The 20,855-nt window shown below is 34.6% G+C and overlaps 6 protein-coding genes across 9 annotated transcripts in view; 2 read left to right on the top strand and 4 right to left on the bottom strand.

The window, feature by feature from the left end:
• Positions 1 to 173: 173 nt before the first annotated feature.
• On the top strand, positions 174 to 4,162 carry LOC116341235 (ubiquitin carboxyl-terminal hydrolase 16). Its single transcript, XM_031768179.1, has 9 exons — positions 174 to 341; positions 965 to 1,300; positions 1,379 to 1,422; positions 1,489 to 1,932; positions 1,997 to 2,248; positions 2,322 to 2,875; positions 2,934 to 3,376; positions 3,438 to 3,638; positions 3,719 to 4,162. The coding sequence occupies exons 2-9, from the start codon at positions 986 to 988 to the stop codon at positions 4,064 to 4,066; spliced, it is 2,601 nt and encodes an 866-aa protein (XP_031624039.1). The 5' UTR covers positions 174 to 341; positions 965 to 985; the 3' UTR covers positions 4,067 to 4,162.
• Positions 4,163 to 8,452: 4,290 nt separating this feature from the next.
• On the bottom strand, positions 8,453 to 11,451 carry LOC116341178 (NADH-ubiquinone oxidoreductase 75 kDa subunit, mitochondrial). 2 transcript variants are annotated; one of them, XM_031768096.1, is made up of 9 exons: positions 11,326 to 11,451; positions 11,056 to 11,261; positions 10,799 to 10,988; positions 10,572 to 10,713; positions 10,383 to 10,504; positions 9,591 to 10,312; positions 9,351 to 9,530; positions 8,795 to 9,280; positions 8,453 to 8,717 (listed from the first exon to the last, which is right to left on the bottom strand). In XM_031768096.1, the coding sequence occupies exons 2-9, from the start codon at positions 11,221 to 11,223 to the stop codon at positions 8,571 to 8,573; spliced, it is 2,157 nt and encodes a 718-aa protein (XP_031623956.1). In that variant the 5' UTR covers positions 11,224 to 11,261; positions 11,326 to 11,451; the 3' UTR covers positions 8,453 to 8,570. The 2 variants fall into 2 exon arrangements, with proteins under 2 accessions (XP_031623956.1, XP_031623957.1); XM_031768097.1 differs by lacking the exon at positions 11,326 to 11,451 and having other exon boundaries at positions 11,056 to 11,319.
• Positions 11,452 to 11,552: 101 nt separating this feature from the next.
• LOC116341181 (acyl-CoA-binding protein homolog) lies at positions 11,553 to 16,065 on the bottom strand. Of its 2 annotated transcripts, none has more exons than XM_031768101.1 (4): positions 15,966 to 16,065; positions 12,091 to 12,122; positions 11,911 to 12,025; positions 11,553 to 11,794 (listed from the first exon to the last, which is right to left on the bottom strand). In XM_031768101.1, the coding sequence occupies exons 2-4, from the start codon at positions 12,103 to 12,105 to the stop codon at positions 11,658 to 11,660; spliced, it is 267 nt and encodes an 88-aa protein (XP_031623961.1). In that variant the 5' UTR covers positions 12,106 to 12,122; positions 15,966 to 16,065; the 3' UTR covers positions 11,553 to 11,657. The 2 variants fall into 2 exon arrangements, with proteins under 2 accessions (XP_031623961.1, XP_031623962.1); XM_031768102.1 differs by lacking the exon at positions 15,966 to 16,065 and adding an exon at positions 12,222 to 12,307.
• Positions 12,316 to 15,024, bottom strand: LOC116341179 (ATP-binding cassette sub-family B member 7, mitochondrial). The gene has a single exon (XM_031768099.1). The coding sequence runs from the start codon at positions 14,427 to 14,429 to the stop codon at positions 12,330 to 12,332; it is 2,100 nt and encodes a 699-aa protein (XP_031623959.1). The 5' UTR covers positions 14,430 to 15,024; the 3' UTR covers positions 12,316 to 12,329.
• Positions 16,066 to 16,253: 188 nt separating the features above from the next.
• LOC116341180 (elongation factor Tu-like) lies at positions 16,254 to 18,280 on the bottom strand. The gene is made up of 5 exons (XM_031768100.1): positions 18,112 to 18,280; positions 17,634 to 18,029; positions 16,916 to 17,529; positions 16,659 to 16,816; positions 16,254 to 16,575 (listed from the first exon to the last, which is right to left on the bottom strand). Exons 1-5 carry the CDS (start codon positions 18,149 to 18,151, stop codon positions 16,353 to 16,355), a joined length of 1,431 nt encoding a protein of 476 aa, XP_031623960.1. The 5' UTR covers positions 18,152 to 18,280; the 3' UTR covers positions 16,254 to 16,352.
• A 610-nt stretch (positions 18,281 to 18,890) lies between these two features.
• LOC116341177 overlaps positions 18,891 to 20,855 on the top strand; it is a 57,799-nt gene continuing 55,834 nt past the window's right edge. Inside the window, exons 1-2 of one of the 2 annotated variants that reach the window (XM_031768095.1) lie at positions 18,891 to 19,248; positions 19,419 to 20,166. In XM_031768095.1, the coding sequence (XP_031623955.1) occupies positions 20,067 to 20,166 (100 nt within the window). In that variant the 5' untranslated portion in view covers positions 18,891 to 19,248; positions 19,419 to 20,066. Of the gene's footprint in view, positions 20,167 to 20,855 lie in introns of both variants that reach the window. The other variant, XM_031768094.1, reaches the window with a different exon arrangement.

The following is a 20,855-nucleotide window of genomic DNA, read 5'->3' as shown; positions in this document are numbered from 1 at the left end:
TATTGAAAGAGTCGAAATGAAACGGTCATGAATATTAAATAAAAACGAATTCAAAATAACCAACTTCACGTTAGACATTGGTTGATGTGACGGTCAGCGCATCTGGTGGTCGGCGCTTGAACTTGTGTCATTGTTTTCCAAGTGGAATCCAGTTGGAATGAATTGAAAATACTTTATATAAAAAAGTTGGTCTATCTGTCAACACGATGATTTGATTTCCTTTGGTCATAAAAAAAGAATTTATTTTAATTTTACGTTTTGCTAAGTTAATTTTCTTGATTCAAGTGATTTGGTTGCAGTAAAATAAAATCGATACAACGGTAAATCATAAACAGCTAAAGGTAGGTGAAAACTGGCACTGATAACAAGTACAATTAAATTCAAGGCAAAGAAAATTATTTTGTCTGTGTTTTGGATTCCGTAACAAAGGTGTTTATTTAAAGAGAATTGCTGACACCAAATATTTGTGTAGAAATCCACGCAAAAATAATTGTTACGCATTTGAATTAAAACCCCCCTTAAAAATTAATTTTTAAGTTATTAATCAAAATTGGTGACCAAAAATTCTTAAATTTTTTTATCGAAAAATCAAAATACCTTGAAGTTTCTTTGTGTGTAAAAAAAGACAAAGAAGTTTTTGTGCATTTGTTATGCACTCGATTTGTTTATTATTTCGACGTGAAGTTATGCTTGCTATTTTGAATGTTATTATCATTTCATTTTGCATTTCCATAATTTTGTTTAGTTTTTTTGTTGTTGCACGATAGTTCAATCGCTTGCCCATTCCCAATGTAATGAAATGCAAATTCGCGTTTTATAGAGATAGAGTGGGAAAGAGTAAGAAAGTGAGGTTAAATTCGAATTTTCTATGATAGTGAAATGAAAATTGATATCTTTTTTTCCCGCAATAAAATTGCAAATGAATTTTTTTCTGATAAAATTTCAATTTGGATTTTGATTACAGCGAATGTGTATGTAAACAAAAATGGTGAAAAAACGAAGACAAGGTGACCCGCACGTCAACGACAGTGATTCGTCGTCGGATGAGAATTTCAAAGCGGATAAAAATGGTTCACCAAAATGTACACACATCAAACGGGCCGTCAATATTCAATCGTTGCGAAAAATGTTCAAGAAATCGGTGGTGGAAAATGAAAAATGCGTTGACTGTGCAAAAATGTCAAACGGTGATGCTGATACAGGCGATTATGAATATGATCGTTCGTTGTGGATGTGCTTAAAATGCGGTTCACATTTGTGCGGTCGAACAGTTAACAAACACGCACTTAAACATTATCAGGTTAGCATACGACACATTTTAATTAAATTAAAACGTACATGTTAAATGTCAAAAATCAATTTTTTTCCATCGTTTTAGACACCGAGATCCGAATCTCATGCAATTGCTATGAATACCACAACGTAATTAAAAGCAAACATTTTTCATTAAAATTCCATATCAAATAAAATGAAATTGATTTTCTTTAGGTCGGAAATTTGGTGCTACGATTGTGATGCAGACGTATTGAACATTGAGTCCAACTTACAACAATGCATTGATTTTGTTAAATCGGAATTGGCAAAATCAAAATCATCGCCCATCAAATCCGTTGCACCACTAGAGAATGGTGACAGTAGTGCTTCCACAGTTTTAGTGAACGGTGATAAAGAAGGCGAAGCACCCCAAATCAATAAAGAGGCGATGAAATCGTTGCTTGGACACTCGATTAGTATTGTACATTCGTTGAGCTCAAGCTCGAGCATTCCGGGCCAAGCAAAACGTGTACTAACAAACGACATAAACAAATTGCCACGCGTTCGTGGTCTATCAAATCTCGGAAATACCTGCTTTTTTAATTCGGTCATGCAATGTTTGGCACAGACACCGTTTTTATTGCCGACGCTCAAAGAACTTTCGAAACCCGATGAAGAGTGAGTTTCTTTAAATTCAATTTAACATTTAAAGTCATTTTCAATTTCATGTTACCATGACTAGATTCTCGTTGCCGGGCGGAAAATTTAAACTTAAAGATGAGGATATTGAATTGGACCCGATTTCAGGAAAATTAAAATCATGGGGACCTTTAACATCTGCACTTGCCGAAGCATTGGAAGAATTACAATCTGGCGGCGGTGTGTATAATCCAAGAAAACTATTTTCTTCATTAACAAAAATGTGCCCACAATTTAGTGGCGGCGATCAACATGATTCACATGAATTGCTTCGACATTTGCTGGAGGGTGTTAAGTGAGTTTTTTATCACATTTTATCTTGAATTCATGGCCAACATTTTATGTAATATTTTCGTTTTAAATCATAGAACCGAAGACTTGAAGCGATATCAAAAAGTTATTTTGGAATTTCTAAACTATTACGATGATTATCGTGGAAAGGACTTGCAATCGGTGCCGGATGAAGTTAGACAAAAGTGCAAATTTTATGGACAACAAGCGAATGAACGAATTTTATGTCCGGAACAAGTGTTTCGGGGGTTCTTAGTTTCAACGCTTACATGTCAAGATTGTCACAATACATCGTCACGACATGAAAATTTCCTCGATTTATCACTACCGGTTACGTCTGAAAAACCAGCGCCGCCAATTCGACGTAAAAGTAGTCCAGATCAATTGAGCTCGATCATAAAACCGAATAAGTACCTAAGAAATGAACAACGGAACAATAAGAAAAATCGTTCATCGTCGCAAGAAGAGTCTGATGCAGACGTTGAAGATAATTTGAGTGAAGATTTTAATGCAAAGAAAAATAAAATCAACGGAAAGAAAGCGACTAACTTTGAATTGATTGATAGCAATGGAAATATCGAATCGGAAAAAAAGGATGATGATCCAGAAAATGTGAATAAGGATTTGAATGGTAAACATTACGATTTTTTAATCAAGAGACGCGAAAATTAAAAATATTTCTTTTTCAGAATCCAAAACGGGAAATAGTGAATTTGTTGAATTGGGCATCAGTGCGCAAGCTGGCAAAGAACTTGTACAGCAAATTTCCCACGAAGATAAAATCGAAACAACGGAACCAACATCTTTGCTAGATAGTTTTCAACAGATGAATTTGGGCGATCGAAAAGATAAACAAGCGAAAAGCAAACGAAAACGCTTGCACAGCTATATTGATTGGAGCTCAACCATTGCGCCCCGATATCAGTGCGAGGATGGTGAGTGTTCGGTGCAATCTTGTTTAAACAACTTTACCGCACTTGAACTGATGACAGGCAACAATAAAGTCGGTTGCGATGCTTGTTCGGAGCGGATAAATGGCAAAGATGGCAAAACAATAAATACCAATGCAACCAAACAATTTTTGATATCAAGTCCGCCGGCGGTGCTCATATTGCATTTAAAACGATTCCAGGTTGGCAATGAATTTATCTCAATTTCATTTCAATGTTCACTCATTAAATGCTATTTATTAGGTTGGACCAAGATGCATGTTCCGTAAAATGACCAAACATGTATCGTTCCCACTGCTTTTGGATTTAGCCTCGTTTTGCGCATCAAAAGTTAAAACACTTCCAAATGTGCATCGGTATCAACGTAAATTAACATACTCACTGTATGGTATTGTTGAACACTCGGGTTCAATGTACGGTGGTCATTACGTTGCATATGTTAAGGTAAGAATATTAGTGGCTTTTTTTAAATAAATTAAATATATCGTGTGATTATTGATTTCGATTTTTTTCCTCGCACAAAGGTGAGACCAAACCTAACCCCAGACGATCCACGTTGGAAATTCCTGCCGCAAGGTAGCAAGGTCGAATTGGATCAAACTGATGAACAAAAAGCACGTTTGGAAAAAGCACTGAAAAAGACTAATTTAAAGGAGAATCGACTTCAAGCTGGCGATAGCGATGATGCGACATCAGAATCATCGTCGGACTCTGGCATTGGATCGACCAATCAACGAGATACACCACCAATAATGACAGCACCACCAGAAGGAAAATGGTACTATGTCTCTGATTCTCATGTTATGGAAACAACGGAAGAGAAAGTGCTCAATGCTCAGGCATATTTGCTCTTCTACGAACGAATATATTAGATTAGTTTAATTGTTGGATTCATTTATTTGTCGTTTGGCGAATCGAATCCTCAAACAGAAAAAAACACAATTTCATTTAAACCGAGTGCATTTTAATTTGGATTTATTTATTTCTCCGTTTTTCAGAAAGTTTTTTTTATTTTCTAATGAAACAAAGAAATTGCAATTCAATACATATATATATATATAAAGTTCTGTAGAAAAAAGCTAGGATTTTTTCTCTTCTCTTGATTTAATTGATTCAATGCATTTCAGCCAATCGAAATAGTTAAGTCATAAATGTGTATAAAAAAAATTACGGAAATAAAGCGTTAAAGTTTCTTAATCATATTATTGAACGCTCTAGAATAAAAACAACTTATTGTTTACTCGCATATCGAAACGCGACTCAAAACGGTTGCATATCAAAGCGAGACAATATTTCGTTACCAAAGGAATAAAGAACATTAACTTTTTATCATACAAAATGTGTAAGTTTCGTTTTGTGCTGATAACTAGCCACTGTTCTGCCTTGTTTTAGTAACAGAATTTTGTTTCGCTTTGATATGCGACGCAGTTTAACGGTATAAATATTTCACACTCTCGACGGCTCGGTATAGAACACACAAAGTGAAAAAAAACTTCTTATTCTCAAATTTCATACACAATCAAATGGCTTGTATCAGCAATTTTTATTGCGCAGTTGTGTGTCAATAGAACGTTGTTTGTAAACACCATGCATTGAGAAATTACATGTAAGGGTGAGCGAGATAGCATTGAACAACGATTTGGGTGACAGAAATAGCAAACTTTTACAATCAGTCAACAATAGGCCTTTTAGTTGTGCATAAGAATTGAGAAAAAAATTCACTTTTTGTGCTCTATACCGAGTCTCCGAGAGTTTCATATAAGGTTGCCATTTAGCAGGCAAATAACACCCATTAAATAATATGCGGATGCCAATCGTGATTTGGATGATAAGGAATGCGGATTTTTTCATTCTGATTTAACCAGGTGACATAGAAAATTGAGCAGTATTTGTAAATCGAAGAAAAAAAATTATTATTTTTTTCCATTTTTCGCAATTTTTTACCATCTACAGGGTGTCTCATATATCAGGCTCACTATGAAGGAGTGAAAATTTCTAAAAACCCTTTGGGGGGTATGTTGGGGGTAAAAAATTTCCATCGGATCAGCACAAAACGAAACTTACACATTTTGTATAATAAAAAGTTAATGTTCTTTATTCCTTTGGTAACGAAATATTGTCTTGCTTTGATATGCAACCGTTTTGAGTCGCGTTTCGCGTTTTGAATACGGTCGCGCGAATTATTGACATTTTCCATTTCAGTTATGATTCGTTGCCTTTCCGCCGTTTTGTTCACTTTTTCTTTTTGCAGTTCTGCAACTCTATCAGCTGTTGTTAAAGATGGAATTGGCGAATATACATTGGCTGTATGAATCATAGGTGGACCCTATGAAAGAAAAAATATCAAAAGGATCGAGTACTATCTGTCAAAATATTTCCCCCTATGCCAAGCGAAATTAATTCGATATACGGCGCTGATGTAAATGTCACTCTGTCATTTCACAATAATACTTTTTTGGCTTAACAATATATAAGCTCTTCATTTAAAATGCATACACATTCATAATTATTGAATCGTTGAAAAAAAAACATGTCATAAAATATTTTTCTAACATTTTTCATTAAAAAATTTATTAAAATTTTTTTTTTATAAAAAAATTAATTTGTTTATAAATTACAATAATTTCAACAAAAAATGTTTCATCGATTAAATAAGAATCTAATGTAAATAGTAATGACAATGCGACACCTACCGTAAAAATGCAAAAAGAAACTTAGTTGGTATCCATTGTAGCATTTTTGTCCACCATGACAGCATCTTCGTTTTACTTGACCAATCACAGAGAAGCAAAACGAAGATGCTGTTATGGCGGACCAAAATGTTACAATTCCAAATAAGTTTCCTTTTCTATTTTAACGGTAGGTGTCGCATTGGTATTACTTTTTACATTAGATTCTTGTTCAATCTATGAAAAAAAAAATTGAAATTATTGTTATTTTTAAACAAATAAATTTAAAATATAGAGAATTTTTATGATAAACGTAAGAAGAATATTTTATGATATGTTTCTTTTTTTTACTCGACCGTTCAAAAATTATGCATGTTGAATGAAGAGCTTATATATTGTCAAGCCAAAAAATGTATCATTGTGGAATGACATAGAGTGACATTTAAATCAGCGCCGTATATCGGATTTATTTCGCTTAGCAAAGGGGGAAACGTCGTACTCGCTCCTTTAGTGCAACGTCAAAAAAAAATTCTTGTTACTTACATTTGGTGACATTTGTAAATAACCACCATTAGGTAGTTGAATGCTCTGTGATCTAGTTAACGAAACTGAATGAATATTCGAATGAGAGCCTATCGATAAAAAGAAGAGACATATATAATAAAATTGCAAAATAAACAAGATACTATTGATAAGTCAATGTTAAAACATCTTGTCGCATTACCGATAAATTTGGGTTTTTCTTTCTCTTATATGAACATACTTGACGTTGTCTCCTCATAATTTGAAAGTTTTCGGTTACGAATTATTATTTTTTTTTTAATTTAATTTATTGAAGTAATTTTTTGTAACAAAATTCCATCTTTGTTGTGTTTAACATTCACTACAGATATGACATATGTTGACATACAGTGCTGTCAGAAAGTTTGAGACCAAGAGCAAAATTTTCATTTCTTCAAAAAAAAAATCAATTATTTTCATTCGAATTGCATTTATTTTGATTTTAAACTGATTTTCAGGAAAAAACACATGAAATACTGTCAAAATAATGATATATTATGATATTTTTCCGATAATTTTGTGGATCACTGAAAAAAATCAAATAAGCCGTTTTTCGTCAAAATGATCACCGCGTTATTTTATAACCGCTTTGCAGATTCTAGGCATCCGTTCGACAAGTTTATGCAATTTTGTGACTTCAATTTCATTCCACGCCTTTTCTAGACACTGCCAGAGGTGTGTTTGATTCGTTGGTCGCATTTTTCGGACCCCTTTGTCCAGCTCTTCCCATAAAAGCTCAATAGGATTGAGATCGAGAGATTGGGGTGGCGAATCCATGATTTGCAACACGCCTTCATTTTCTTTGGATTCCAAATAGTTGAGACAAAGTTTAGAAGTGTGTTTCGGGTCATTATCCTGCTGAAAAATGAACCCGTATCCAATTAAACCGATACCTGAGGGAATAGCGCTTCGCTGCAGTATATTATGGTATTGCTCTTTCTTCATTATTCCGTCGATTTACACCAACGCACCAACGCCATCGTAGCTGAATCCACCACAGACCATCACCGAACCACCGCCATATTTCACTGTTTATACAACACACTTGGGATCGAATCGTTCACTTTCTCTACGACGTACATACTGTTTGCGATTTCCACCAAAAATCTCGAATTCGTCGGTCCAAAGGACCGATTCCCACTGTTTGACTGTCCAATACTTGTATTTTCGAGCGAAATTCAATCGTTTCTGCTTGTTTCCTTTACGAAGCAATGGTTTTCTTACCGCAATTTGACCGTTTAGACCATGTTTCTTTAGTATTGATTTGACTGATGTTACTGAAATCGATTTCGTGTGCTCAGCATTACTACGAATCGTTCATCGTTATTTGTTGTCTTTTTTGGGCGACCCAATCGTTTTCTGTCAATATATGATCCAGCTTGTTCGATTCTACTGATTGTTATTACAATGCCTGTCTTGGAAACACCAACAATTCTTGAGATTTCACGTTACGGTTTACCCATATTTCGCAATGTTTCAATTTATGCTCGCTTCTCGATAGGAATTTGCTTGAATTTGGCCATTTTTAAGCATTGAAAACAAAAATTCTTTCACGTTTATGCAACAGAAGTGATGAAATCGCCATATGACCGAAACCATACATCAGGTGATCTTATTCAACATTATTCCATCATTGACATTTAAATTAGACATCTTATAAGTCAAACCGGAAAACTTCAACCTGTCTGACTGTGATTTGAAATGTTTTGAATGCGTTTAATGCCAATATCCGATTTTATTTTCGATTTTTTTATATTTCCGGTCTTCACGGAAACCACCAAAATTATTGGAAAAATATCATAATATATTATTATTTTGACAGTATTTCATGTATTTTTTCCTGAAAATTAGTTTAAAATCAAAATAAATGCAATTCGAATTGAAATAATAGCATTTTTTTTTTGAAGAAATGAAAATTTTGCTCTTGGTCTCAAACTTTCTGACGGCACTGTATAAATAAAGTATAGTGATCGTTTGTCATGTAAATAAATTTCAGTTTAATCCAGTCAAAATAAAATTTCAATTTAATTTCACTAGTTGAAGTACGTTTATTCGTATTCCTGATTTGCATTTTTACATTATTGTGAATTAAAACAGATTTTTTTTTAAAATTATTATAAGAAAGATTTTATAAATTGTATCTCATCTATTGGCTTGCGGTTGCAGCTGATTTTCTGACAGCTGCAATACATTTGGCCATGGTTGGCGACGATCTTGAAATAACATCAGTCATATAATAATCATCTAATTTTTTTTGTTGAATGTCGATTTTGTTGCTTCCAATTTTTGATTTCTGTAAAATAGGACAATATTAAATCAATCAAATGTGTAGTGTAGAAATGATTGAAAGTCGAAATGAAATTTTCTTACCGAAGCTGGTAACGAGGCAAGTTGTGTTCCCTCACGTCTGCCGTAGTTGGTAAGATGTGGTGCAATTTCTTCCAAGCGGGCACGAATATCGTCAAGATCATCGTATGCCAATGGTTGGCCGACAACTTCACTGAGCGCACGAAGGATTTTCCAGTCTTCTCGAGCCAAACCTGGGGCGGTAACAGCAGTCCATGTTTGCTGAGCACGACCCTCGGCATTCAAGTATGTTCCTTGTTTTTCTGTATAGGCTGCGCCTGGCAATACGATATCAGCAATGGTAGCACCAGCATCACCATGATGTCCTTGATAAACGACAACACAATCTGATGGCAATTTATCACGTGTGATCTGATTATCGTCAGCACCCAACAGGAATAACAATTTTGGTTTTGATGCAATCACATCTTCGACGGTGTTTGTAATTCCAACGTCAAGAGCCCCAACTGTGCCAGCATTGCGTTGCAATACATTGAATGCATTCCATCCCTGAAATTTAAAAAAAAGATCACCATTTTTATTTTAAATCATTTTTTCGGCAAGCGTCTCCATAACTCACATTCTTAGACAATTTCTTTCCGTATTCATAAAGTGCTGTGAGAATTGCTTCACCGTCCGGTCTAGCCAATTGATCAACACCAACAATGATGACTGGTTTTTTTGCACTTTCCAAACGTTTTGACAATGGATGTTTTCCACTAACGATGTCATTGATGAGTGATGCATCATCTCCCAAGTACTAAAAATACCATTCCATTTTAAATCACAGAATAAAAACAAACGATAAAAATTGTAATACCTCATATTTATATGATAGGTCTACTTTGGGTCCAATAAATGAAATGTTTCCTTCATTATGAACGTAACTCTTGCGAAGACGGGTATTCAAAATTGGTGCTTCATAACGTGGATTAGTACCGACCAATAAAATTTCGTCAGCATCTTCAATATCGGCGATTGGTGTGTTCAAAATATAAGTTGAACGATTACCAGCACATGCTTTTGGAAGAGTAGTTTCAGTGGCAATATTATTTGAATTGAATTTGCCCAATAAATCTTTTAGAGCAACCGCAGATTCAACATCGGCCAAACCACCAACAACGGCGGCGACTTTACCATTTGCTTTTTGTAAATTACGACCAACAGCAATCAATGCACTTTCCCATTCAACTGCTTTCAATTCACCGTTGATTTTCAACAATGGGGCAATCAAACGTTGACGTTTCAATCCATCGCATGAGAAACGTGCTTTATCGCCCAACCATTCTTCGTTGATTGACTCATTTTCACGTGGCACTACGCGCAACACTTCATTTGTACGTGTGCTGACGATGATATTACTGCCGATTGCATCAAGTACATCGATACTATCGATTTTACGAATTTCCCATGGACGTGCCACAAAACTGTATGGTTTATTGGTCAAAGCACCGACTGGACATAAGTCAATAATGTTTCCAGACAATTCAGAGAGAAGCAATTTTTCAACATAGGTTCCAACTTGCATATCACTACCACGACCTATGAATTACCAATACAAAATTATAACAAATTTGATTTTTTTTAAACACCGAGCCGAATTTTAACCTACCAGTGGTACCCAAGTCATCAACACCAGCAATTTCTGATGCAAATCGAATGCAACGTGTACAATGAATACAACGGGTCATGATGGTTTTTACCAATGGGCCAATATCTTTGTCTTCAACAGCACTAAAATCATTTTATATTATGTGTAAAATTTTGTGGCAAAACGAATAATTTGAAAGTTTGCACAAACCGTTTGCCTGTATGATGAATGTCAACGAAACGAGATCGATCTGAACCGAAAGCCATGGCTTGATCTTGCAAATCGCATTCACCACCCTGATCACAAATGGGACAGTCAAGTGGATGGTTCATCAACAAAAATTCCATTACACCTTTTGAAACATAAACAAACATTTTTTTTTTTCATATTTCACTTTCATAATCAATATTTTTCATATTCAGTGTGTTTTCGTTTACCCTCTCTGGCGCGTCGTGTCATTTCTGAGTTGGTTTTAATGCGCCATCCTTTCATCACTGGCATAGCACAAGCGGCAACTGGTTTTGGACTCTTTTCAACCTCAACCAAACACATTCGACAATTACCAGCGACTGCCAAACGTTCATGATAACAGAATCGTGGAATCTCTACACCAACTTGAGCAGCCGCCTATGAGAATTCAATGAAAAATATTGTATTTTCTTTTTAAATGTGTCGCAATTAAATTACAGCATACTTGTAACACAGTTGTTCCTGGTTCAACGAATACACTTTGATCATCAACAAAAACTTCAATCTTTTCGGGTGCTTTGGCTGGTGTTGCTGTCGATGAGCTTGCTCTTACAGCCAATAATAATCGACCATTACCACCATTTAATGTTTTGCTCAGGCAAAGACGTAACATTTTTAAATTTTGCTCTTTATCTAGATGGACATCAACAACTAAAAATTGAAATGGAATTTTAAGATTTAGGCCTTTTTTTGGTTCTAATTTATAAAAAATTACGTAAGATTCGAGTCGAATACGGTGTTTAATATCCGATGTTGTGAAAAATACGAACTGTCAAGAAATGTTCAATGCAATACGACGACACATTGTCAACATGAAATGTCATATGATACCTCATTTTTACATGTAATGTAGTAGATTGTATTAGAACGATCTAGTACTGAACTAGGTGATATTGGTCGATTCAATGCATTTGCTTTGATTTTAAAAATTAAATTACACGGTTTTAGCAAGTTTAACAATACATCCTCTTTATTTTCAAACGATAATAAACAGGCAAAATAAAAACATATTAACCATTGAACGAACGACTTAGATGTGTATTTTTATTATTCCTTGTATTTTTCCATAAGTTGATCGACGAATGCAATGTATTTTTCTTTGGCTTCATCTTGACTCATTCCTTTTTTCTCATTCCATGTATTCCATTTGGCCTTTCCTTTCAAATCGAACATTCCTGGCTTGCCTGTTTGATAAATAAACAAAAACGTACGAAAATATGAATATAAAAAATTCAAAAGAATTTTAAATGTGATTTTTTTGAAAATAAAAACCAAAACAAATCTCAATTGGTCACCTTACTTGTATTATTATCACCAAATGTCCCTTGCTTAAAAAAGGCGTACAATTGAAGTAATTCTTGATCGGTTGGTCGTTTTGTCAACAATTTTACCCGCTCAGCGGCTTCATTGAATCTCTAAATGACATAATGTTTATTTTTAGCAGTCACTTGTGTATTTTTTCAATAATTTAAATCTTTACCTCGTCTAAAGACATTTTATTGCGTTTTTAATCTGTAAAGATAAAAAAATATTTATTTTTAGATGGCTGACCTCCACATTTAATTACACAGATCAGATTAGCATATAAATATTATTATTAGTATATCTTACTATTTGTTTAATAACAACGTTCATTATTTGAATAAAATATCATTCAGCAGCAGGGAAAACTTATCGAAATTATGTTTAAAATAATTATAAATGTATAAAAAAAAATTATTATTGAAATTTGCTTTGCGCAGCCCAGAGTTTGGAGTATAATCCATTTAAATCAATGAGTTGTTGATGTGTGCCTCGTTCACATACTCGTCCACCGTCCAACACCAGAATTTCATCGGCATCTCGAATCGTTGATAAACGATGTGCAATGCAAATGCTGGTGCGACCCTTTGTTGCTTCGACCAGAGCATGTAAAATGTTATGCTCTGTGATTGAGTCAAGGCTACTTGTGGCTTCATCGAATATTAAAATTGGTGCATCTTTAAGAATGGCTCTGGCAATAGCAACACGTTGTTTTTCGCCACCCGATAATTTAAGGCCTCGTTCACCAACATGCGTATCGTATTGTTTTGGCCATTTAATAATGGAATCGTGTAAGCCAGCCATTCGAGCAGCTTCTTCAACTTCAGCCTTACTTTTACTCAAATCACCATAATGAATATTGAATTCGATTGTATCGTTGAATAAAACACACTCTTGTGGCACGATTGCGATGGCTTTTCTCAAACTATCCACATCAACATCGTCGATTGCTTGATTACCGATGCTAATTTTTCCTGAATCTGGTTCAAAAAATCTATATAAAAGTCGTACCATCGACGATTTACCGCTTCCACTTCCTCCAACAAAAGCGATTTTTTTGCCAGCTGGAATCTCAAAGTTTAAATCATTGAAAATTTTCTTGCCCGCTTCGTACTCGAATGACACATTTTGAAAGGTAATCGCAGCATTTTCACGGCCAATTGACAAGTGCGGTGCATTCGGTTTATTTTGAATGGCAGACTCGACATTCATCAAACGAAACATGGCACTCATATCAAGTACGGCTTGACGTACTTCTCTATATACACTGCCCAAAAAACCCAGAGGTATCGACAATTGAAAAAGCAATGCGTTCACCATCACTAAATCACCAACAGTCATATTGCCTTTAGCAATTTCTTGTGCGGCCAAATACATAATGCCAGTCAAACCAACGCTGAAAATTGCATGTTGGCCAGCGTTCAATAATGCCAAACTTGATGCTGTTTTTAAACTGGCCGCTTCATATTTTTGTAAAACTGCATCGTACTGTTCGGCTTCGTATTTTTCATTGTTGAAATATTTCACCGTTTCATAGTTTATGAGGGAATCGATGGCTTTGTTGCCCGCTTGATTTTCAGCCTTATTCATGTACACACGAAACTTTGTTCGCCACGATGTTATTGCCAATGTGAATGCAGCGTACACGCCAACACAGCCCAATGAAATACCAGCAAATGCTGGTCCACATTTAATACCCAGAATTGTTGAAACTAAGGCCAATTCGAAAATGGTCGGCACCACATTGAATACCATTGCTGTTAGCACGAAATTTATGCCACGTGAACCGCGATCAATTGCTTTGTTGATTGCTCCAGTTTGCCGATTGAGATGAAATCTCAAATCAAGATTGTGCATGTGCATGAACACATTTGTAGCAATTTTTCGAATTGAATGCTGTGCCACTTGTGCAAAAACGGAATTACGTAATTCACTGAAGCCAGCCGCACTTAAACGAGCTATACCGTAACCAAGAATGATTGATGTGCAAATTGTCAACGATGTATCGGGCACCGTAGCCGTACTGAGAATATTTAAGTTATCAACAGCTGCTTTGAACAGAAACGGTACACATACATTTATAGCCTTCGAAGCAACAAGTAATCCGAGCGAAAGTGCAACACGACGTCGAATCATTTCATTATCTTTTGGCCAAATATAGGCCATCATCGCCCGAATCACTTCAGTAGATGTGATTTCTGGCCCATTGTACAAATCAAAAGATGACTGACTCACTGGAGCTGTTGGAATTTTTTTTCGCTTGGCAAACACATTACTCAAAATATTTGTTCCGAGTTTTCCATTTTTTGGTTTATCTTTTTTCACACTGTCATCATTTTGTGTGCTCGCTAATAATGTTTTTGTTTTTGTCGTAAAATTTCGCAGCAAATATCGTTCGTTCGTTTTACATATTGAATATGACAATTGATTTCCACTTAAAATATTCAAATACCGATTGATACTTTTAACGCTATTTGTTTGTTTTGTTATACAACTTTTGCACAAAATCGAAATCATTTCTGGCAATTTGATCACACTAGCCGTGTGTATGTGGTTTTTTTTTTGTTGAAATTACAAACATCAATGCGAAACGAAAACGAAGTGACATTGACGTTTTGGACTAGATGCAAAATACGGACGAGAGAGAGAGAGAGAAGGAAAAGAAAATGTGTTGTACTAAAATCGCTCGATTTACTGTTGTTGTTGTAGTTGGTTCACTCGTTGCGTGTTTTCGAATGATTTTTGTTTTTGTTTTGACTGGCGAATGTACATGAGATTCTGCATAATATCTTTTTCATTGCATGTTTCCGCATATGAATGGAAAACAACACACTCGGACTTGCATACAATTCTTCATTTCATAATTGCTGCTTGTTATTATTATACGCTCATGAGACACTGAATGTTACATTGAGCATAGTTTCAAGTGTATGTATGTGGATTTCTTCAAAAAAAAAAATATGTTTGCCGATTATTTCGTAATTATTCATGCTCAGGTGAATAAATTCATCGTGTTTTTGATATGGTAATTCAATTACAACCGCTCGCCGATACATTTAACTTACATCAAACGGAACTTTCGAAATGCGACTAAAAATTCAATAATTCAATTACGAATACAATGTTTCTTTAACAAAAAATACCAAAGCGACGAGTCTATGAACTTAACAAAAGGAAATGCGATTCGAATTTAAATTTGAATTTAATACCAACTTGCAGTTTTTTAAGGTTATAAGGTTGTTGAATTATTCATTTCGATTCCATTTAATGCCATCCTAAAAGGTCGTTTGACCTTACCTTTAATTTTTACCATTCTAAAAATTGAATTGTATTTATAGCAATATCCGATATAAATAATCGTCTGCGTGCACAATTTTCCTGATGCAATTCCACACAGGAAAACTGGTTAAACAAAATTTGCAAATTGTAATGCATGTTGTAATATTAACTCGATTCAACTGTAGTTTTTATCGGCCATTCAATTTAACTTGTTGACCATGACGTATTCGTACACATTTTTCGGCTTGAACAAAACTGGTAGCTATTAAACAAAATATTCTAAATCCGGAGCGAGTACGGAAGGAGGGAGATATATGCGTGTGATAAAAGATGAAACTGTTGCTGTACCATTGATGATGATTATTTTATGATCGGAAAATTTTTATGCAAGGTTTTCTTTATAATTGAATTTATTTCCGTTAACATATTGTGATATGATAATTTATTTATTTTTTGCGAAAAAATATTTTTTTTTTAATTTTCTTGATTTTTGTCCGTTAAATTAACGATGTCAGAAGCTTATTGTCAAGCCCAGATTTCAAAGATTTTATCACACAAAACTTTATACGCAATTTTAAAATAGATTTTATCTTACGTAAAACAATTAAAGAGTATTTTTTTAAACAACAAAACCATTCACTCTATTTTTATAAATGAAATTTTTATATTGAATGTAGAAAAATCGAAATTTATAAGAAAATAAAAATGCTTATTTTGAAAAACTGAAAAAGTTGTGTGCAAAATGAAATAAAAATGTGCAGTTAACAAACGTACCTTCCTCCACAGTGGCCGTATACAAACTGAACTGAGCGCCGATTGTTTGAAAAACACAGCGTAAAAAAAGACGGTTCGAAGTAAGCTAAACAAAAAATAATGCGCTATTGAATGTACGTGTTTGGTTTTAAAGCGAAAACAGTAGCGAACGCTATGTTCACGAGAATTATGAATGGAGAGGTGGAAATAATGTGTGATATTTCTTTTATTATTCCATCAGAGCAAGGCAAACTACTTCCATATCCTGCTGTCCAAAATATAATTTTCTCGAAAAAAATCTCACTGATATAGTTCATTTTTTGTTAAATTTTATTTTCCAATGGTGATACATTAAATGCTATAATTTTCAATAATAAGTGGTGTACAACTATAAATGGATTAAAATATTTATTTTCCTTTCTTTGAAGCTTTTTTTGCTGCTTTCTCGGCTTCTTTTCTTGCAGCCTTTTCTCTGGCTTTCTTGCCACCCATCACTTCAACTCGTTCGTCTTCTGTGAGTGGTTGATTTAGATCAGTCACAACACCAGTGCCGACTGTAACTTTGCCATCACGAATGGTAAAACGTTGGCCCTTGTTGAGTACCATGGGCTTAATGAGTTTCAATGTGAGTCTATCAGATACGAAATAAAGATGAAATATATCATAATGATTAAATATGACTAGAAATGGAGTTTTTGAGTTAAAATCATTTACTTTGCGTGTGTGCCTGGCATGACAATTGATCCTTCTGGCACCAAAACTTGAGCCATACAATCCCAAGTTTTTGAGAAAAGATTCATATTGGCAAATGACGCGAATGGTTTTGATCGGCCACCTTCTTCCTTCTTAAGAACATAAACTTGCGCTTCAACCTACAAAATATTTGATGTTCAAGTTAATTTTACCCAGTTAATAATAAGTTATATTGAATTCAATCAACATTCAATTCAGTTTGCATCATATTTACTCACATGGTCGTTCATTTTTAATAATCCCGGTTTAGCTAAAACCATTCCACGTCTAACATCGTCACGTTTTACACCACGAATTAATACTCCCAGCTGATCACCGGCTTGTGCTTGTTCTAACAATTGATGGAACATTTCGACGCCAGTTACTGTCGATTTAACCGTTCTATTGTATCCAACAATTTCAACATCGTTTCCTTTCTTAATGATTCCTTGTTCCAATAAGCCACTGATGACCGTACCACGATTTGGAATTGAGAATACATGTTCGACTGGCATCATGAATGGTTTATCTAATTCACGTTCCGGCGTTGGAATATAGCTGTCAACCTCTTTCAATAGATTCGTAATTGAATTCGAGCCAATTTCAGCATTTTTGCCTTCTAATGCATTCAATGCAGAACCTCGAACGACTGGCAAATTATCACCATCAAAGCCCATTTCGCTCATCAATTCGCGAATTTCCATCTCAACCAGGTCAACCATTTCTTCATCCGCTGCGTCGATCTTGTTTATGTAAACAATAATGTGTTTCACACCAATTTGTTTTGCCAACAACAAATGCTCACGAGTTTGTGGCATAGCACCGTCGGTTGCGGCCACCACCAAAATTGCTCCTAAAATTTTGATTGAAAAAAACAAATGAAATCATCGTTCGACGAGCGTGCTCTTTGCAAAGAGAAAGTGAAAAAAAAAAACGAATTAAAAAAGAGTCAAGTACCATCCATTTGAGATGCTCCAGTAATCATGTTTTTAACGAAATCGGCATGACCGGGACAATCCGTATGAGCATAATGACGACTTTCAGTGGCATATTCGATGTGGGCAGCGTTAATGGTGATTCCACGGGCCTTCTCTTCTGGTGCATTATCGATTTCATCGTAGTCTCTAATTTCGGCCAAATCTTTTTCACTTAATATCTTGGTGATGGCAGCTGTCAATGTTGTCTTTCCGTGATCTACGTGCCCAATGGTTCCGATGTTACAATGTGGTTTGTCACGTTTGAAAACTTTTTTTTCACAATAGCAACGACTTTGGAAAATCGGTTGGAAGTTGTAAAATTGCGACATAGCACCTCCTTTGCTGTTAAAGGCATGATGCAAGAATACGCGATTTGCTGAAATTTATTACATAACCTCAATCAATAATTTAACCAAAAATTGCGATTTATTTGCTGATTTGGAATTAATTTAAAATACCTGGCTTGAAAATCGATCTAACTGCACTAAATGTTGCCATTTTTAATCAAATTCTTCCTCGAAAATGATAGAAATTGATCTTAAAGCAGAATTATTCAAAAAAGTGTGATTGTCTGCCGATTATCCAATGTGAAATGAGTGAAGAGTTATCTGTCATTTGTAAATGCTCTTTGAATACTGAAGTTTAACGCAGCGATAAGACTTTTGCGTTCTGTGCGTTCTATTTCAAATCTTTCACCACAACATTGATCTAAAATGGGATGTTTAAATAAATATTACTTTTCGAAAAGTTTAAATTTATTCATTTACATGATATTTTTCCATTTTCCATCTCCTAGTGAACGAATCATCTGATGTTTAAATAAAAAAAAAATGGTGAAAAAAAAAACAATTTCCAACCATCGACTAACGCAAACATCGAACGTGACCACGGGTATTCAGTAACTGTCGTTTGAAATGTGTGTGCCTGTGTACGAATTGATATTCGAGCTATTGCATACTTATGTATACAATCACAATACACGTACATTTAAGGCGCAGAGTAGTAGCAGCATGCACACATCACCGTATGGCATGTAAGAGGAAGCATATCGATTCCTTTTTATTACGAAAATCCGATTCATATAGAATGCGTATCAAGCGCACAACCGTTCAATGTAGTGGTGATACGTGTGCGTGGAAGTCTTCAGCTGCTGCGGCCGTATTAAATCGAAAACAATTCATGTTCTCTGCATTACGGAATCATTTAGCTTCTTAGTTTTTCAATGGCGCACCAACTGTTTAGATGCGTAAACACGAACTTCGCATTTAACTCATTCAATGAATTTTTGATAATGTAAAAATACCTACTACGAATACAAACCGTGTGACAGAGTGTGTTTGTTCTTCAAATATCTATTTGTTTTCCCTATGCAATAAAATACTAAATCAAATAATTTGTTTGGGAATCGATTTTTGTGCACAAATTGATCATTTGTTTTCATATACATTTTTAATGAAAAAAATAAGAGAAAAAAATTTATTCTCACTAAAGTGATGCGTGGAAAGTGCTTGAATTTTGCGTGATTTGTGTGCGGAACGCAACAGAATTTTTTTTCCTTCTGTGTTCATCATTTCATAACAAATAAATTGTTGTGGGTAATAGATTTCGCCTTCTGATGTAAATTCCATTTACGATTTCGTGTAGAGACAAATAGAAAAAGAACAAAAAAACAAAACGACAGACTTCGTGATTAACGCGTCTATTTTTCTATCAATTGAGTAATAAATTTTTAGCTATATTTAATCGAATTATTTACAAGAAATAGCGATGAACATTTAAAAAAAAATAAACCGATGAAAGAAAAAATTGGCACGCAGATTGATATTATAATAAACATGTGTTTGAAGTGATCAATGGCAGCCGAAAATAAATTTATTAAAATAAATATATACCGAACACTGATTCTTAAGATAGCTAATAAAAAATAACGAAAAAAGTACACTTGTTTACCTTACGATTATGTGACTGAATCTACAAAATTCGCCAACAAACTGTTTTGTTTCACGTGGTTCTATTGATTATATTTCAAGTGTTTGCGACTATATAAAAGACCAATACACAAAAGGGGAATCTCTTTACTGCAAAAAAAAAAAAGAATACACAAAGAACATAAGCGGAGGCAACGAATCTCGTTGTGAATTCCCAAACAATTTATCGAGTGAATTGTGAATATGGATTTTTCAAAATGCAATCTGTGCCGATTGCGTGAAATATATATTGTGTTGTAGTTGAACGGTAAATAACTGTTGATGGCAAACGCCAATTCATAAATCTCAACCATTGAGAAAGAGAATATAAGCCGTTTTCAAATTGATTTGATAAATTTTTTTTTGTTGTTGTTGAAAACAAAAACAAAAACAATTGTTGTACTTCTTCTTTCGTTGTGACATCAAATGATCAAAAATCCACATTTATGGCGTTGCTGCAGGTTCGACACGGCGTCGGCACGTTCTACACGCTAAGACTTCTGTTTTTATCAACCATCATCATCATATGTACGGAACCGTTGTCAGGTGTGTATGTGTATTTATCACTGTTTTCAACCGAAATGTTGAACGCAAATGCCAATGTGAATCATGTCGGTACATACAAAAACACTATAAGCTTACTTTATTATTATTATTACTATTATCAGTATACTTTTGTTTTTACTTTGGTTTTTGACTAATTGCAGGATTTTATATAGAGAAAAAAAACGAGAATAAGTATATTAAATTTAATCACAAAGTGGATTGCTTCAACATAATTGTAATGAATCTTCTAACATGAATTGAACATTTGTACAAACTAGAATCGTAACAATAATTGTGGCAGAGAATGAGTGAGTGAATGAATTAGAGAGATTTAATTCTCCGGCAACCAGATTTGAATTATTATTTCTCTGGCAGCCAATTATACAGTATATGTATTGCGATTATACACGTTGTTGGTAGGTTTGCTCATGTATTTATGCGTTTAGCTATCTCCGCCCGCCACATGCTATTAGATGATAAATGTGAAAGAAATAAGGTTTATGAATTATTAGTGTAGATTAGCAGTTATTGCAAACCCAATTCTCTCTCTTATGTAACGCAAATATTCTATTTTTTTTTCGGTGATTTTTGTTTAATTTGTGTTACCGAGCTTGTTCGCCTATTTTAGCACCATAGCAATGTGTGCGTGCTCAAAATCATGTCGTAGTACACACGCGCTGCAAATATAA

This window comes from Contarinia nasturtii, unplaced genomic scaffold, assembly GCF_009176525.2.
Source record: "Contarinia nasturtii isolate CC-2019 unplaced genomic scaffold, AAFC_CNas_1.1 Cnas_scaffold_695, whole genome shotgun sequence".
Lineage (NCBI taxonomy): Eukaryota > Metazoa > Arthropoda > Insecta > Diptera > Cecidomyiidae > Contarinia > Contarinia nasturtii.
The sequence above is the reverse complement of the archived record's forward strand: the minus strand, read 5'-3'. Positions and strand labels throughout refer to the sequence as shown.

Coding starts and splice junctions, on each gene's coding strand:
- LOC116341235 (XM_031768179.1), top strand. CDS start 986: ATGGTGAAAAAACGAAGACAAGGTGACCCGCACGTCAACGACAGTGAT. Junction 1,301..1,378: donor ACGCACTTAAACATTATCAG/GTTAGCATACGA, acceptor CCATCGTTTTAG/ACACCGAGATCCGAATCTCA. Junction 3,639..3,718: donor ATTACGTTGCATATGTTAAG/GTAAGAATATTA, acceptor CCTCGCACAAAG/GTGAGACCAAACCTAACCCC.
- LOC116341178 (XM_031768096.1), bottom strand. CDS start 11,223: ATGTTACGTCTTTGCCTGAGCAAAACATTAAATGGTGGTAATGGTCGA. Junction 10,989..11,055: donor CAGGAACAACTGTGTTACAA/GTATGCTGTAAT, acceptor GAATTCTCATAG/GCGGCTGCTCAAGTTGGTGT. Junction 8,718..8,794: donor TTGCCTCGTTACCAGCTTCG/GTAAGAAAATTT, acceptor CCTATTTTACAG/AAATCAAAAATTGGAAGCAA.
- LOC116341181 (XM_031768101.1), bottom strand. Junction 11,795..11,910: donor ATTTGGTGATAATAATACAA/GTAAGGTGACCA, acceptor TTTATCAAACAG/GCAAGCCAGGAATGTTCGAT.
- LOC116341179 (XM_031768099.1), bottom strand. CDS start 14,429: ATGATTTCGATTTTGTGCAAAAGTTGTATAACAAAACAAACAAATAGC.
- LOC116341180 (XM_031768100.1), bottom strand. CDS start 18,151: ATGGCAACATTTAGTGCAGTTAGATCGATTTTCAAGCCAG. Junction 16,817..16,915: donor TATTAAAAATGAACGACCAT/GTGAGTAAATAT, acceptor AATATTTTGTAG/GTTGAAGCGCAAGTTTATGT. Junction 16,576..16,658: donor ATGCCAGGCACACACGCAAA/GTAAATGATTTT, acceptor CGTATCTGATAG/ACTCACATTGAAACTCATTA.